The sequence below is a fragment of the Arachis ipaensis genome, chromosome B7, assembly GCF_059453495.1.
Source record: "Arachis ipaensis isolate K30076 ecotype BB chromosome B7, ASM5945349v1, whole genome shotgun sequence".
Lineage (NCBI taxonomy): Eukaryota > Viridiplantae > Streptophyta > Magnoliopsida > Fabales > Fabaceae > Arachis > Arachis ipaensis.
The window spans coordinates 113,556,953-113,575,594 of record NC_142442.1 but is presented as its reverse complement, the minus strand read 5'-3'; the positions used below and the strand labels follow the sequence as shown (position 1 = coordinate 113,575,594).

Below are 18,642 nucleotides of genomic sequence, written 5' to 3'. Positions count from 1 at the left end.
AATCGGTGAATCGACTGAACCGGCAGGGTTTCAGCGAGTCCCGGTTTTCCCCCAAGCCACAAAACGGCGTCGTTTTGGCGCTGGGTAAAAAAAAAGAAGGGAAAAAATGGGCTGAGGTAAAAAGAACGTTGCTGGAGCCACTTTCTTGGGTTTCCTCTTCGAAGAGGAGTATTCACCCCAACCCTAAATTTCTCTTCAACCTTCTTCCACACAAATGCCACCATCACCTCCACCAAACGCCAGAGTGAAGCTCACCGTCGCGGATCGAGGCAGCTCTCGAGGGTCGAAGTGGCACCATCACCGAAGCGTTGGCGTCGTCTGGTCGTCAGCTTAGCGTCGTCGTGGTCATTGTCTGCTTGTCGTCGTCACTGAAGCGTTGGTCATCGTCTGGCTCAGACCTTTTGTGTTCTCCGCCTCTCTCGCGGTGAGTGCTTCACTGTTTTTTTTTTTTTTCAATTAATTTTGTGTATTTGGTGTTGGTGACAAAACTGTATAAATTGGACAGATTTGAGTTCATGGGTTTTTATTTTTTCAATTAAGTCTTTATTCAATGAAGAATATAGGCCAGATTCGAGTTCACAAATTCAGATGCAGAGTTCTTCTGAATTCTTATTCTATTGAGTTCTTCTGAGTTCTTCTAAGTTCAATTTTAGAATTTTGCTATATAAATTAAAATTCTACTCTGTTGAATTTTTATTTGAATTTTGGTATTTTGAATTTTGCTATATAAATTTAATTCTGCTCTGTTGAATTCGGCTATATTGAGTTTTGGTGAATTAACTGGATGAATTGCTGAATTTAATTATGTTGAATGTCGTATGAATTGATATATTTGTCTGGATTTTAGATTTTGGATTTCTGTCATTTTGAATTTAGATGGAACAGCCACAAAATAATCAACAATCACAGCATAATGTTTGTTCAATGTTTCTTTTGGTTGCAAAATATATTGTGTTTGTCATTTATGTGTGTTTTGATCTTCTTTAGTTATAAAATTTGATATTTGAAGTTGTTTATGACCTTTTAATGATAAATTATAGATAATTTATTTTGTAAAATTGTTAAATTTTAAATTTTATTAGTTTAGAATTATTATTTTTTTTACCAAAGATAGGAGACTCGAACCCGCAACCTCTTAATTGAGTATGGGAAGACTATGCCATTTGAGCTATTACTCGTTGGCTAGTTTAGAAATTATTGAATTTAAATTTTTAAAATTATGTATTGAATTTTTTATAATTTTTCTATATTTAATTAAACCAATTCAACCCCAATTGAACCATTAAACTATTGAATCAGTTACTCAACCGGTTCGATAACCGGTCCAATTATCGCAACTTTGGTTACAATTCACGAGACTTAGTGTTTAAAAAAATAACTGCAATTCCTTTTAATTTTAAATTTAGAATGAATCTAATCATAGTAATTGAAATTGAACTGAATTAAAAAATAATTTTAAATTAATTTTTTTAAATAAAATTATATTAAATTAAAAATTAAATTGATATGATTTAAAAATAATAAAAAATTATACTAATTTTAATTTGATCTAAAAAATATATATTTACTTCGTTGTGAATGTAAATGAGATAATAATGCATATATTTTTCATATAAACTTAATATGTTTTGATTTCTAAACTGCATATATATATAACCTAAAAATCGTGCCTTATATATATTATTAAATAAAATATTTAATTTATTTATTAAAAAAATTATTCAAAAAATAACATAAAATAAAATATTTTTTTTAAATAAAAATAAAATTTATTATCTATTATATATATAACACAAGTTGAAAGAAATTTAATGTATAAATACTTTAGAATATAATGAAATTAAAGTATATATACAAATCCATCATATAGATCTCTCAAATTTTAATTTGACCGAACTGATTTTTCTTCGAATCTCCTATCTTGTTTAATTATTGAAGTTTACGGTGAACATTACCAAAAATAAATTAAACATGATATACAGTTACATGTAAAAAAAAAAGTTGATAATTAACTTAATTATTTTTTAAAATTTTAAAATAATTTAATTCACCTATAAAATTTAGTAGTACAATTTAAATATTATAGAAATGAATATGGATAACAGTATTGGAAAGAAACGAGTTGCTGCGTGGTATGAATATATTTTGCCACCTAAATAAGAAGAGATACCTGTCTAAATCACAAGGTGAGATGAATGCATATGTGTACAACATAAAAGAAACAATAGCAAAACTGATTGTGTGAAATAAAGCAGCAGCATAAGGAGATAATTCAATAACAGCATTGAATCTTAATAGAAAAAGAGGAGTCAGAAAAAAATCGTGACAAGAACCCAAATTTCAAAGAAAGAGACAAGTCAATATATAACAGCGTTAAATATTAATTCACATATAAAATTTAGAAGTCTCATAATATATCTATAGAAATGGATATATACAATAATGGAAGAACTAATATAATTAACATAACGTTTTGCGTGGCATGAACCTATTTTGCCACGGAAACAAGAAGAGACACTCGTTTGATTCACAAGGTGAGACAAAGACGTATAAATATACAAATACAACATAAAAGAGCCGGAATACAAGAAGAAGAAGAAGAAGGCAGGTGAATAGCAACGTTGAATATTAATATGGAAAAACAGGAGTCAAAGAAAAAACTCGCAGATGGACCCCAAATTTCAAGGATGGAGCCGGTTACACATGGTGCCTATGGTGGTGGAATGTACGGAACAGAAAAGGACCAACAAGAAGAAGAAGAAAAAGATAATCAGCAACAAACAAAGGCACCGGCAAGCGAGAGCCAAAGTGCTGATGGTCCCGTTGATAAAAATGTCATAAAATTCAAGCACCATCCTCCTTCTACTGGAGATCGAGATATAGACATTACTGGCCAATCTTATATCCAATAACTTACTCATGTAAAATCATAATTATCATACTAGTACCAGTATTACAATTAATACATCTCCCTCCCTTATTTCCCTTTTCTGCCTAGTGCAATAGCCAACAATATCAGCGTAACACATGTAGTCATGTACATATAGATAATTATAAGAAGTTTCATGTATGATATAAATTATCTCTTCTTTTTATCCTATTTTTCCTTTTATCCGATGATACTAATATGAGTACGCACCTTTGTACAATCGTACTTAATACTTGACAAAATAAAATGGAAGAAGAAGTAATAGAATGCTTACCGTTATTATGATTCAAACAAGCCAAGAAAAATCAAAATAAACACAAATCAATTATTTGAAAATCAGGATCACTATCTTTACTAATTCGGGCATGAACAAAATTTTGTGCGCTAAAGAAAACACCAACGCAGTCATTAAGAGCATTAACTTGAACAATACGTTCCCGAAAAATTCAAATCCTTACCATAATGTTGTAATTTAGAAAAATAACCTAATCAAACCTAACTACAAATTCTACACACAAACATCGAGTTACAAGCAGAATTTTTTTACAAGCAAAATAAAATTCATCATGTAAGCATATTTATTATCCAATTTTATCCGCAGTGGAAGATAGTGCCATTGTAGTAAACAGGGTCGAGCAGTTTGCCATTAACCTCAAAAATGAGGTGGAGGCAGAACTGGACCACAAGGATGGTTGCTGCCGCGAGAGAGAAGGTCGAGCCACTCACCAGAACACGTAACCAAAACGACAACGGCAGGGCTTGAACTGCGACACCAACGGATGAGATGGAGATCCGCGATGGGAAAAGGCCGGCGTGAGGGAGGAGAGGCGTGTTCCACAAGCTGAAACGCGCATGTAAGAGAAGCCGGTTGACTGCGGCAAAATCTACACTCCAATGGGGACTGGATGTTCGGTTGAGAATGGATGGATCGGGAGCTGAAAGGTGATGAGGGAGATGCAATGTCAGTTGGCAACACTGTGGTGGGATGATTATCGGAGCTCGCGAGGAAGAGGATGAGAGGTGTGCCGTGGTTCACAAAGAAGGAATTAGATAAAATTTAATACAAGGATTAGATGGTTAAAATTAAAGTGAAACCGAAAAATTTTACTATAGTAGAATAAAAAAGTGAATTTATTTTTTATTTTAACTTCAATTGGACTAAATAAACAGTTTATTATATACATTGTATAAATACCCTTGCGAAATTCAAATAAAAAACATACGACCGCTTATCTATTTACAATGGATCATTAAAACATGCATCTACAATAACAGTATAGAAATTCACTGTATATACCACATTGTCTTTTTTTTGGTGACTATATACCACATTGTCTATTCCTTGATAGTGTATCCGATTCTAAAAAATTGATAAAAGTAATAATTCTACTAAATTGTGAATGGAGCTATAACTATGAAAGTAGAAAAAAAAAAAGGAAAAATAGCTGTTTTAAGTTCTAATCCAAACCCAATTTACAAATCTGTATAACCGAAGGGGCATCCCAAATGGCAGTTCGTTTTTTAAATTTTAAGAAACTTTCGACGCACTCTTCCAAATCCATAGATCGAACTCTCTTTCGTTCACCAGCAAGTTTCTTTCCAACAACACGATCAAATATCTTTTCCCAACCAGCCTCCCATCTATCATGGGCATCGCACAGCTCAAGGGCCCCATGGGCCCAATGGGTCCAACTCCACTGCTTGTCCAGTGACTCCATCACACTCTCCACGCACTTCCCCTGGCACACGGGACTACACGGCCTGCATTTTGCCCCACTCAACGGGCCTGGGCTGAAAAGCGCAGCCACTGGCACGCCGTATCGGGCCGGAGGAAAATCGTACCTACGGTCCGAAACAATGCAAAAGGGGAGAAGCTTGGTGAGATGGGCCACCTTTTGGGTAGTTAGTTGGGCTTTGAAGGCCGACTCTGAGTTGAGGTTGTTGAATCCGGCAGAGTCGAGTTTTGGAATGAGGGAAAGCCTAGACAATGCGACGGTTGAGGTTTTAATATCGCCGGCGCCGAAACGGTCGTTGAGGCCGCCGTACGAGGATCCAACTGGAACGAGGTACTTGCCTCTTACAAAGTTTTCAGGGCCAAGGGGTTTGTTCCAGTACCCATCAACTCTTGTTCGAACTACCCAATCGTAGGTGAAATTGTTCTTCTCTTGATATGATTTTATCATCTTTAAGCATCCTTCCACCAAGTTGAAATATTGAAGAAGCCCCTGCCGAAACATATTGAAAACACCAATTATTTGCACGTTAGCCCTAAAGTATTGACAAGTAGTGGAACAAAAATTCACATTATTTTATTTTTTGTGTCGACTAATTAACTAAGAAAAGATGCCAGTACCATTAGATCCACAAACGGCCTTTTCAAAAGTAATTTAATCATGTCATATGATTAATCCTAACATCTATACTAGATTAAAGCCCAAGAGAACATATTTTAAGCCATGATCTGTTTCTGTTCTTAGTAAGCGAAGTATGGTTTAGCATTCTAACTTTATTTACTGATCCAGCATTAAGAAATTCACCTAATAATGATTAAAGAAAATATATTCCTGATTAGATATTTATTTTAAACTTATGATATTATATTATATAAAATTAGAGTAGGAACCGGTGATATTCGGAAGAGAAGGAAAATATAGGGGAAGCTCAATATGGAACCCCAAGCTGCTGAATGAGATGTAGATAATTTTTCTCAAAATTATATCAACATCATAGGACGAGATAATAATACAACTCCGGCATAAGAAAGCTATGGTACACTTGCCAATAATTCAGCTTGCTGTCCCTACACACACACACTCTCTCGTAGGCTCATAGCTTGTTTCAACTCCTAAATAATAAGTCCAGGTATACAGGTCATTAGAAATAAATAGAAGGCTCTTATTGCCTTATTGGACAGTTTGAAATAATAAAAAAAGATGAATGTTTTAATAGTTATAACTTAAAATAAAATAAGCAATATGAAGCTTTTCTAACAGCTAGAGTTATGTTTGTGTAACGAATAAAATAAAATAGTACTGCAACGTTTGAAATGGACCGCTTCCCACAAAATAAGAAAGAATAAAAAGAATATCTGCTATTCGATCACGGAGGAGGTTAACGCAGGCTAAGACACTAGGAGCCATTATTGATGACGTTATGAAATAAAAATCTTTTAATTCGTTGGGACTTTAGACGTAGAATTGTTGAATTGCAAGTGGAAACAAGCTATGGTTGTTTGGTGATGACCTAATAAGCACTACAAGGAACGTTCTTTTTATTTTTTTTCCCTTTTTTTTTTTTGGAATAGATGAACGTTCATTTTATGGCTTATTGTAACTTCAAGAGACCAAGTAAATTAAATGAGAGGCAAATTTCACTGCCGGGCAAACTCAACAAAATAATGCTGGAACAAATTATTCAACAGAAAATGTGAAGAATAATCTAATCTAGACAGAATTAGAAAACAAAAATGGAAGAGAAATTAAAGAAAATATCTATCTAAAAAAGTTGTAACCAATATGAGAGAGAAAAATGAATACTTAAATAGTATATTATTTAGGTAAGAGATCATTTGAAAGAATTAATTTGTATTTATTAGTCAAAGGGAAAAGGTTTATATATATAGATATATTACCAATTTTATATCATGGTCATATTAATACAAATATTGACTACAGCGATTAAGGAAAACAAAATTAAAATAAAAGTGAAGTAATGTTAAATAAGGAGTGCATTTTTTTCCTAACTAAAAAGAAATTTGTTAACACCCGGGACGGTTTGCCATATGCCATCCAATTTAGACAAAAAAAAAAAAAAATACCATTCCATTTATAAAATATTGTTAGCCGCCTTTCACGTACTTAATTGGATAAATAGAGAGTTTAAGAGCACCTCCAATGATGAGTTCTTCTTTTGATTTTTTTCTGACATATAGGAACTCTAACCATTGGAGGAGAGAAGGAGTGAATTCCCGTACAAGGATCAAGGTAAAGGAGTCCCTCTAAGCGGGGACTCAAATTAACCAATAATAACTTGCTAAATGGCAAGTTATTATAAAAAAATAATAATATAAAATCTAAAATAATTAAATAATTAAATAATAATTAAATTAGTAATAATTATAATAAAAATTATATTAAATAATTAATTAGATTAAATAATTAAGTTTTTATTTAATTAATAATTTATATTAATTATTTATATTATAATTAATATTGAATATTATTTATATTATTATATTAAATTATAATTAATTAAATTTACTTACATTAAAAAATAAATTTAATTTTTATACCTTATAAAATAATGTTTAGTTGAGTTGGTTATTTTTATTTTTAAAATTTAAAATGCTAATGATATTATTAAAATTAGCAGTTGTAAACACAAAACTATAAATTAGTATAATCTCGAATTATATATTGTGTATTATTATTATTATATATGAATTTATTTAATATTAATATCTTTTAATAATGAATTATTTTTAAATTTATAAATTTAAATAATATTATTGAAAAAATTAATTATATTAATTTTAAGTATTTTAATTAATTAATTAAGTAGGACCACAATAAAGACTAAAGTTAGTTCTTCCTAATGGAGAAGAGAAAGATGCTTTGAGTTCATATTTATTGTTTATGACGTAAAAGCTGATGTGGAGTTACTTTTTATGACAGGTGGGTTATAAACAGAAATTGGGATGAGTTCTCTACTCGAGATGGTCTAATAAAAAGTTTAATTTTCATGTACTTAATTAGATATTAGCTTTAGAAGAGATTTGCATTGACTATTATTGGCTAACAATGGATAGAAATTAAATTCCTATTAAAAGTGGTTTATCAAAATAATAATAGTGATTCCAAACTTTCCTACCACCACTTTCCGTAATATTTTTCTCTTCTCTCTATTATTGAAAAATATTCTGTCCCCCTCAAGAATGACGATTGAAGTCGAAAGCTGCTTTTTAGCATCCGTAGTAATAGACTTTGGAAGATGATAGGAAGAAGAAAAGAATGAATTAATTTTTCAAACAAAACAAATTTTAATAATAAAAATAAGAAATTTGCATTTTTCTATTTGGTTAGGTGATGATGAGAAAGGGTATCTGGAAAGAAAAGAATTCAATCGACACTGCAAAAAAGAAAATCCACTGAGGTGGAAAACCAAAAAAAACTCTCCCTAAAGAAAAGTGCTAAATCAAAAGAAAGGATAATCAAACGCATACATGGAAGAAGTGTACGTATTATTGTAGTATATTAATTCAGAAATATAATACTAATACTCCAAAATTACGAAGCTGCTGAATTATTATTATTATTATTATCATTATTATTATTATTATTATTATTGAAAAGAAAAAATGAGAGAAAAAGAATAGGCATGAAACCTGGACACCGTTAGGCGAGTTCATGGAGGAGAGGACTCGGACGTAGGAATCGTTCTCGGGCAATGGCCGAGGCTGGAAGATTCTAACGGCGGCGATTTTAGGCGCGGAATTCAACAGCGAGAACTTGTACGTGTCTGAATCCAACGGACTATGCAAGAACAGATCGGAATTCGGGTACTCCTTCAGAATCATCTCTATTATGGACGGTCCTGTGAGTTCGAACCTTCTAGCACCTCCAACCAAACACACCGCCATTCTTGATCGCAACAACTCCTCCTTCGAAGGCGAAGGAGGAGAATCGTCGTCCATTATGGCGGTGGTGGTGGTTCCCAAAGGGAACCTGATACTCATAAAGTGGCGGACCGGGTAAAAGGCGGAAAAGTTTGTTAAAGTGGTTGGGTTGGGAAAAGAAACGAACATGAAAAATAAAGAAAGGGGTAGTGCCATTATTAACACAAGGAAACGCCAATCAAGATTCCAACCCAGTTTCGTAAAGGGCATGGAAATTTTCCTCGGGCTCCGCAGCATCTTTTTCTCTTTCTTTTTCGGTTATGGGTTCTCTCTAACTAACTGATTTGGTTTTAGGTACGGTTATCACGGTTACTACTACTGGTAGTTTGGTTTTTTGGTGATGATGATGCGCTTCTCCTTCTTCTTCCCCTGTTAATTGCTCGGTTCATCACGTGGTGTGCAATGGATGCGATGAAATGAAAAGAAGGAAGCTAGAGAGAAAATGGAAGGAGCATGTTTACACTTATCAACATGGCTGTTACCACACGCATATTTGGCTGGCTGGCTTTGATGACCTACCATCTCAGACTTAGAATCAGAAAGGAAGAATGAAAGAAAAATGGAATTGAATTTTCAATTTTGATTTAGTCATCGTCGTTCAGCAGCTTGTTCCCAGTTGCGCAGACATTTTTATTGTTTTTGTAGAAATAGCAATAATATTATTATTTTAAATTAATATTCAACCCGTAATAATTTATATTTATATTTATAAAAATTTGTATTTTATAATTTATACAAATAAAATATATAATTTATATTTATATTTATTAATATTATATTGACTAAATATTAATAAAAATTATTAAAAGTGTTGACCTTCAAAATTTTTAGATGGGAAAAAATCTCTATATTAAACCCCAATATTAACAAAGATTATTAGCTATATTATAAATAGGGTTCAATTTTAATGTGTGTAAAGAGCTTTATATTATACCGTTATTCTATCATATCTATGTGTTTAAATTATTATTACATAATAAATTAAAAATTTATTATTTTTATTAATATAATAATACACAAATAACGCGTAAAAATTAAATTAGTCTAAAATGTTATTTGTAAAAATTGTCTATTCTCAAATTGTGCCAATTATTATAGTCGTATCCAATTAAATGCTTAATGATTGATTTTGTTTGATAATTTCTTTTTGTTTACGGAATTATTTCAATAATTTTCTTGAAGTAATAATAACAAATAATAACTGAGATCATCATACCCTCTTCATTGGGGAATAGTTTAAGACTTTCTGGCCTCCTATAAGCTAAGGTCGTCTCCCCTCCCAAATAGTAATTAGAATTTAGAAATCAAAGCAAAAGTGGAGTTATCAGATTAGGCATGAGTTTAACACCTAATAGATTTTCGAAATGGAAAAGAGAGATAAGCTTTTGTTATTATGCCACACATAAACTGCAATGAGGTGTATGTGGGCACCACTTAGATGTATCCATCTCAACAATAACACATCAATGAACTATTCAATAATCAACACTTTAATCAAATAGTATGTTTATTTATATTTTATTTATTATTTTATTATAAAACAGTTATTCTCATTGAGTCACCCTTGAATCAATTAGATTAATAAATTAATAAATTAATAACTAAAATGATTCAATAATTGATTCAATTTTTAGAATTTTGTTAATCAAGCAATCACTAAAAAAAAAAAAAAAACTATATAAATTTTGCATGCTCTATTTTAACATCTGATTCGGCATAAATCTCAACCCGTTACGATTGAATTGATGTTCATTTATAATTACAACTATTAAAAAATCTTGAAGATCAGTCATTTTTAATAATTTTAATTAATATTAATGAATATAAATATCAAATTATCTTTAATAAATAAATTTTATTAATTTATATGTGTAAATTTTAATAAATATAAATTATATATTTTTTATATATAAATTTTTAATTATAAATGTAAATTGTTATAGATTAAGAATTCGTTTAAAAAGTTTTAAAAGTAATTTTTTAGTTTTTTACTTATAAAGAGTAGTAATATTAATATCTAGTATAATTTAAAATTAAATTATGATTTTTTAAGAGATTATTTAAAAATTTATAGAAAAATTAAAAAAAATTATAATAAAAAAATTTTTATGATATTTTTTTTAAAATAAACATTTTTAAAATTAAAAATTCAAACACAAAATAATTTATTTATAAATTATTTTTAATATAACAATTTATTGTTTAAACTAATTTTTTAAAAGAATTTAATTAAATTATTTATCTAAATTATACCTAAATACTGATCTAAAATAACTATATGTAGCATTGGTTCAGCTATATGTAGCATTATTTTTATTTTATTTTATTTTTTCAATCGGATCTATAAATGTGGAGCGGTTGGTAGAAAACCACGTGCAATAATGATCAAAGTCAGATTATGAAGAACTACTTGATCATTTAAACAGAATCAATGCTCTCTTGATTGTGGGGTAGAATATTTGGCTGCGTTTGTTTTTTGAGATTGGGGAAAAACCCGAGGATTGGAACTGAATATTAATATTGAAGTTAGTAATTAAAGATTAAAAGTAAAATTTAATTATAAAATTTTAATTTTTTAAATATTTTTAAAAAATTAATATTTTTTTAAAATTATTATCATTTAATTTTTAAATTTTAAATTTATTTTATAATTTTTATATTTATCTTAAATAAAATATAATATTAAGACATAATTTATTTTTTTTCCCAATTTCTATCTCTATTTTAAAGGTAACCTTAGTGTACTAAGAGGGAAGAGGTAAATAGATGCAAAAAAATTGTAAATGAAAAGGACTATACTTCCTTAATTTCTATTTTTTCTTTTTCTTTTCCCCCCTTTTCTCTCCTAATTTGGACAGCTTTTCCCACCGGAAGATGCTAGTAGAACTTTACTTAAATGATATGCTTCATGATAATGTGTTATTTTGCCTGTTATATTCTAACATGGTAATGTGTGAAACTCTGAGGTTAAGACAAACGGTAAATTTTTTTTTGAGTAAATTGGTAAGGTAATAAAATATATAGGAGCTGAATTATTATTAAATTTATTTTTTATCTCATTTATGTTTGATTATTTTGAGTCAAAGATAATTAGACTTTTACCTTTTTATTTTACCAATTCCCTTGATTGAAATGAATTTGATCTAAAAAAAGAAATACCCTTTTGACAACGCGGTTACCTCAATTATATTTCAGTTTTTTGTAACCTATTAATAATAGATTAGTTTTGTTGAAACATGAAAGTTGAAACCATCCACGGATTTCTTTAGCACGTCGATTAACTGTTGATTGCTTTTGTCATTCTTGGAGACGTGGAGTCTGGATTTGTTTTTTGAGGTAACACTATTTTAGACATACAAAAATATTTAAAAATAATGACAATTATAGTTCTCTACTATCTGTTCCTACTTGATCAATTTAAAAGTATCATTGTCAATCTACACGTATAGTCACGACAAATAGTGGAGGAAAAGAAATAGACCATGCATTATATTATCCGATTTAGATACATTATAATAATAAAAAAAATTAGAAGTTATCAGAATTTATTATGTTTTATTAGTAGTTAGTTATTAATATTTAAAAATATAAATTAAAATATATTATTAAATTATTAAATTATAAAAATTAAGTTAACAACTAAAAATAATGACTAAAAAAGTAAATTTTGATAGTCCTCTTTAATATCTTTTTATAATAATATCTATTATCTTAGTTCACACCAAATTAATTGACTTTAATTTTATAAGTTGGTGGTTAAGAAATTAAACCTTTCATTATGATTTGTGAACATTATTCTTATATCCAAAATTTCAAATAGGTGTTAACTTAGACATAATTATTATTTATAAATTACATTATATCATTGTATAAGAGAAGTGCTGCTGTTAAGTGCGAAACTATTTGTTGTCAAAATTAGTATTTAAATAGGTTAACATATATACACTACTAAACGTTATTCTACATAGTTTTTAAATTTAAAATTAAATTAATAAGATATTTGTGCTTCACGGATAAAATAAATGAAGACTACAATAACATGAATAATGTAAATGTATTTTAGATATTGTTTGGTATAAAAAATAAAAAAATATTGTTATAATTTAGAGAATTACATATAAATTTTGTTTTTCACGAATAATACCGTGAAAATATAAATTATAGGTTGGAATATTTGCTATTTAACAGTAATTAGATAGTAACTTTGAATCAAAGAAGTTGCTCCTCACCAAAAAAGAAAAAAGAAAAGGAGTTGCTGGTTAAAACTTAAAAGCGTGGACTAAAAGATAAAATAAGCATGTAACAGGTAAGATTGTACTTTTCCAACCAAACATTCTTATCAAACAACAACCAGCTACCAACCATGTTTGAAGTTCACGCATAGTGGCTGGTCATTTCTCGTTTGGTAGTATTTGCCATTTGATATAATTTTGGGTAATGTGTTTGAAGCCACGGCGGACCTAGACTAATTATTCAGGGAGGATCGTGTTTAATAATTTATTAAAAATATTTTATATTATTATATTTTTAATGATAAAATTTAAAAAAAAAATAAATATATAATCTCAATCAAATATTCATACAATATATATAATATTCAATTAAATAAAAAATATACTACTAACTTTATTTTTGTTTATATGTATATATAATATTTATTTATTACACAATTTTTTCTGTAAAATAATAAAATAATTTTATAAATAAATAAAAATACATATCATAAATAAAGTAAGATAATAATATATAAAAATTACTACTTACAATTTTGTATCATGAAAAGATTTTTTGACATTTTTTTATTTTTAAAATCATTTATTATTTAATTTGTATAAAAAATAGTTGTTAATTCTTTTTCTATGTAAATGATCAAATTGTCTGGAAGAAATTCATCAGCCATTTTATTTTGAAGTCTTATCTTAATAATTTTTGTTGTTGAAAAAGTTCTTTCTGTTATTGCTGTAAACACTGATAGAGTCAAAATAAGACGTATTAATCTATTAATTATGTGATAAGTTCTTGATTTTTTCGTTTCTTGTAACTTGTTGCACAATTCAAAAAGTGTACCAACGCCTTTCAAATGATTTAGTATATCATGTTGATAATGTCGCAATTTAGATTTTAAAATATTTAGCTTATTAGAAGAAAAATCAAGGGAATAAAATTTCTCTGTTAACTTACTAATTTTTTTTAATATTAAATTATTTGAAATTGTCCTTAGGATCTAAAGCACAACTCAAAGCTAAAAGCTCTATTGTTTGCTTATTAAATCTATTATTAAATTCTTGTATTTGAGAGTCAATTGTTGTCAAGAATACATCTATTTGGTAATGATGCTCAACTATCACACTTGGTTGACGAGATCGACCTCTTCCAAAAACATATTGTGCACTCATATCAGAGACTTCACTTTCATGCTTTTCACAAAAATCTTTAACATTTAATTTGCAAAAAAAAAAAAATTGCACCATCCACCATCTCTTAATTGTTGAAGAAGTAATTTCGATGTAAAAATAATATGCATTGTATTAAGAATATCTTGAGATTATTGTTGCTGTAAAACCTGAGAGATGAGTAAAAAATTAGCGAATAAATTAGTTATTAATAAGGAAAATTAGAAAATAAAATTTTATAGTTTAATGTGGTAGAATTAATTAAAATATGAATTTGACACAAATTTTAAAGAATTTGGCCCAAGATTGGGCTGAACAGGCCGAACCGGGTGAACCGGGCCCATATTGGACCCAAGGCCCAACCCAATTCCTTAAAATTGCTAATTTGTAATCTTCTCTTATTTCCATTTGATGCCGTGATATGTGTGTTAAGTGTTTTCAGGTTTTATAGGGCAGGAATGGCTTAGAGGATGGAAAGGAAGCATGCCAAAGTGGAAGGAACACAAGAAATTGGGGATTTGAGAAGCTGGAGCCGACGCGCACGCATGGACGACGCGTACGCATGACTGGTGCAGCAGATAAACGATGTGCATGCGTGGCTGACGCCTACGCATGGCCAGTTCAATATCCAGCGACGCATACGCGTTGCTGACGCGTACGCGTGACAAGCATCACGTGCCTCAGTTACGAGAAAACGTTGGGGGTGATTTCTGGGCTGCTTTTGACCAAATTTCAGGTGCGAAAATGAGGACAAGAGGCTGCAGAGTGAAGTTGGAAGAATCATTCAATTTACTTTTCATTCATTCACACTTTAGGTTTAGATGTAGAATTCTAGAGAGAGAGGCTCTCTCCCCTCTCTAGGTTTTAGGGTTTTTAGTCTTATTTTTTCTTAGCTTCAGAATTTTATCATGTTTTAATTTAGTTTTCTTCTACCTTTTATTGTTCTAGTATCTTAGTTTATCTTCTCTTGTTGATTTCTTTATTTTCCCAATTCAGTTTATGAACTCTTCTTGTTAGATTCAATTTTCTTTTTAATGCAATTTGAGGTATTTCATGTTTATTACTTCTTTCTTTAATTGTTGGTTATTGATTCCTTGCATTTGTTAATCTTAGATTTTACTATTTCTCGTTACTTTTCTATGCTCTTATTTTGTACCTTCCAAGTGTTTGATAAAATGGTTGATTGGATTTTAAAATAGATTGTTATGTTCTTGACTTGGATTGATTAATTAGAGACTCTTGAGTTATCAAAATTCTTTTGTTGATTGGTGATTGAAAGCTGCTAGTTGGCTTGAGCTTCACTAAATCTAGTCTTTGATTAGGACTTGTGAACTTAAGTCGATTTTGCTCGCTTGACTTTCCTTCATTTGTTAGAGGGTAACTAAGTGAAAGCAATTTGCATTTACCATCACAATTGATGATGATAATGAGGATAGGAATTCCAATGCTCAATCCTTGCTAGGACCTTTCTTAGTTGTTAGTTTATTTTTCTTGCAATTTATATTTTCTTGTTCCTTATTTCAAAACCCCAAAAAGAAGTACATCATAACCAATAATAAACACACTTCCCTGCAATTCCTTGAGAGACGACCCGAGATTTGAATACTTCGATTTATTTTTATTGGGATTTGTACTTGTGACAAACAATTTAAACGTTGACCCAAATTCCAGATAAACAAGGATGCTCAAGCAAAGAAGTTTGCTAGAAATAAATCGATTGACAACTCCAAAGATAACCCTTGGATCATAGAAATTCAATAGGACCAATAAGCAGAAAATCAGCGCATTAGTTTGAAACGAATTCAAACTGAGTCGAAGAAGTATGAGGTTTACAGAAGAGAATACCTCAAACCCAAGGCAAAGCTCACAGAACTCAAGAGTATGATTAAAAATACTTCCGAATACTCTGTTCATTAAAGAATAAAAAATTTGCGAAAAATCACTTTGCAGTCTAAAAGAAAAGTTAAACAACAAACATCCTTCCAGAGAGTAACTGATGAGCGGATATTTTATACGCTTTTTGGGGTTAATTTCATATAGCTTTTAGTATGTTTTAGTTAGTTTTTAGTTTATTTTCATTAGTTTTTAGGAAAAATTCATATTTCTAGACTTTACTATGAGTTGTGTGTTTTTCTGTAATTTCAGGTATTTTTCTGGCTGAAATTAAGGGAGCTGAGCAAAAATCTGATTCAGGCTGAAAAAGGACTGCTGATGTTGTTGGATTCTGACCTCCCTGCACTCAAAGTGGATTTTCTGGAGCTACAGAACTCGAAATGGTGTGCTTCCAATTGCGTTGGAAAGTAGACATCCAGGGCTTTCCAGCAATATATAATAGTCCATACTTTGCTCAAGGATAGATGACGTAAACTGGCGTTCAACGCCAGTTCTCTGCCCAATTCTGGCGTCCAGCGCCAGAAAAGGATTAAAAGTTGGAGTTCAACGCCAGAAATGGATCCAAACCTGGCGTTGAACGCCCAAAATGGCCTTATGCACGTGAATTGCTTAAATCTCAGCCCCAGCACACACCAAGTGGGCCCCAGAAGTGGATCTCTATACCATCTGCTATAGTTTACTCATTTTCTGTAAACCTAGGCTACTAGTTTAGTATTTAAACAACTTTTAGAGACTTATTTTGTATCTCATGAAATTTTAGATCTAAACTTTGTACTCTTTGACGGCATGAGTCTCTAAACTCCATTGTTGGGGGTAAGGAGCTCTGCTATGTCTCGATGAATTAATGCAAGTATTTCTGTTTTCTATTCAAACACGCTTGTTCCTATCTAAGATGTTCATTCGCGCTTAATTGTGATGAAGGTGATGATCTGTGACACTCATCACCTTCCTCAAACCATGAACGTGTGCCTGATAACCACCTCCGTTCTATATCCGATTGAATGAGTATCTCTTAGATCTCTTAATCAGAATCTTCGTGGTATAAGCTAGAACTGATGGCGGCATTCATGAGAATCCGGAAAGTCTAAACCTTGTCTGTGGTATTCCGAGTAGGATTCAATGATTGAGTGACTGTGACGAACCTCAAACTCATGAGTGCTGGGCGTAGTGACAGACGCAAAAGGATAGCAGATCCTATTCCGGCATGATTGAGAACCTGCAAATGATTAGTCGTGCGGTGACAGCGCATTGGGAATCTTTTCACTGGAAGGATGGATGGTAGCCATTGACAACGGTGATCCACCTACACACAGCTTGCCATAGGGGGACGTGCGTGCGTGAATCAGAAGACAGAGGAAAGCAGAGATTCAGAAGACAAAGCATCTCCAAAACTCCAACACATTCTCCATTAATGCATAACAAGTAACCTTTAATTTATGCTCTCTTGTTTATTTGCAATTCAACTGATAAGCATAATTGACTTCCTGACTAAGATTTACAAGATAACCATAGATTGCTTCAAATCAACAATCTCCGTGGGATTCGACCCTTACTCACGTGAGGTATTTCTTGGACGACCCAGTGCACTTGCTGGTCAGTGGTACGAGTTGTGAAAAGTGTGATTCACAATTCGTGCACCAAGTTTTTGGCGCCGTTGCCGGGGATTGTTCGTGTTTGGACAACTAACGGTTTATTTTGTTGCTTAGATTAGGAAAAATTTCTCTTTTTGCTTAGAGTCTCGTATTATTGTCGTGTTAAAATTTTAGAATCCTTATTTTCTTATTAAAACTTTTTCAAAAATAATTTTTCTATTAAATCATGTGCCAAACTTTAAGTTTGGTGTTTTCTTGTTGATTTTTCTTAAAATTTTCGAAAATTTATTTTGGTTTTCTAAAAATTTTAAGTTTGGTGTTCTTCCTTCATGTTCTTGTGTTCTTGTGAGTCTTCAAAGTGTTCTTAAGTTTTCCTTGTGTCTTGATCTTAAAATTTTTTAGTTTGGTGTTCCTTGGTGTTTTCCCTCCAAAATTTTCGAAAATAAGGAGCATTAGATCTAAAAATTTTAAATCTTGTGCTATCTTATTGTTTTTCTCTTTCCTCTTAAAAATCAAAAATATATTTTCTCTCTATTTTAAAAGCAAATTTTCGAAATCTATTTCTAAAATTCAGATTTTTATTTCAAAATTTAAAACCTTTTTCAAAAATCATCATATCCTTTTCAAAATCTTCTAACCACTTTCTCTCTCCTCAAATTTTTTCGAAAATCTTTCACTCATTTTTATTTATTTTGTTTTGATTTATTTTGTTTTCGAAATAAATAAATAAATAAATAAATAAAAATAATTTTCCTATTTTACATCATCTCCCTTTCTCCATCATGGACCTAAGCGGAAATGAACAGTCCAAGAGGACTCTGGGGTCATATTCTAACCCCTCTACTGCTTCATATGGGAGTAGTATCTGCATACCCTCCATTGGAGTCAGTAGCTTTGAGTTGAATCCTCAGCTCATTATCATGGTGCAGCAAAGTTGCCAGTATTCCGGTCTTCCACAGGAAGAACCTACAGAGTTTCTGGCACAGTTTTTACAAATTGCTGACACAGTACATGATAAAGAAATAGATCAGGATGTCTACAGACTATTACTGTTTCCATTTGCTGTAAAAGATCAAGCTAAGAGGTGGTTGAATAACCAACCTAAGGCCAGCATAAGGACATGGAAATAGCTGACAGAAAAATTCCTGAATCAATATTTCC

General features: G+C 30.8%; 2 protein-coding genes across 2 annotated transcripts; one reads left to right on the top strand and one right to left on the bottom strand.

Annotated features, from left to right (window-relative positions):
• Positions 1–2,578: 2,578 nt before the first annotated feature.
• LOC107608280 (transcription activator-like protein) lies at positions 2,579–3,079 on the top strand. Its single transcript, XM_016310117.3, has one exon. The coding sequence runs from the start codon at positions 2,634–2,636 to the stop codon at positions 2,910–2,912; it is 279 nt and encodes a 92-aa protein (XP_016165603.1). The 5' UTR covers positions 2,579–2,633; the 3' UTR covers positions 2,913–3,079.
• A 1,114-nt stretch (positions 3,080–4,193) lies between these two features.
• On the bottom strand, positions 4,194–9,289 carry LOC107609708 (uncharacterized). Its single transcript, XM_016311724.3, has 2 exons — positions 8,313–9,289; positions 4,194–5,154 (listed from the first exon to the last, which is right to left on the bottom strand). The coding sequence occupies exons 1-2, from the start codon at positions 8,838–8,840 to the stop codon at positions 4,387–4,389; spliced, it is 1,296 nt and encodes a 431-aa protein (XP_016167210.1). The 5' UTR covers positions 8,841–9,289; the 3' UTR covers positions 4,194–4,386.
• Positions 9,290–18,642: the final 9,353 nt, after the last annotated feature.

Bases quoted from the DNA above. Each gene is read 5' to 3' on its own strand.
- LOC107609708 (XM_016311724.3), bottom strand. From the start codon at position 8,840: ATGCTGCGGAGCCCGAGGAAAATTTCCATGCCCTTTACGAAACTGGGT. The intron at 5,155-8,312 runs GTTTCATGCCTA...ATGTTTCGGCAG, and splicing joins ACTCGCCTAACGGTGTCCAG to GGGCTTCTTCAATATTTCAA.
- LOC107608280 (XM_016310117.3), top strand. From the start codon at position 2,634: ATGGAAAAACAGGAGTCAAAGAAAAAACTCGCAGATGGACCCCAAATT.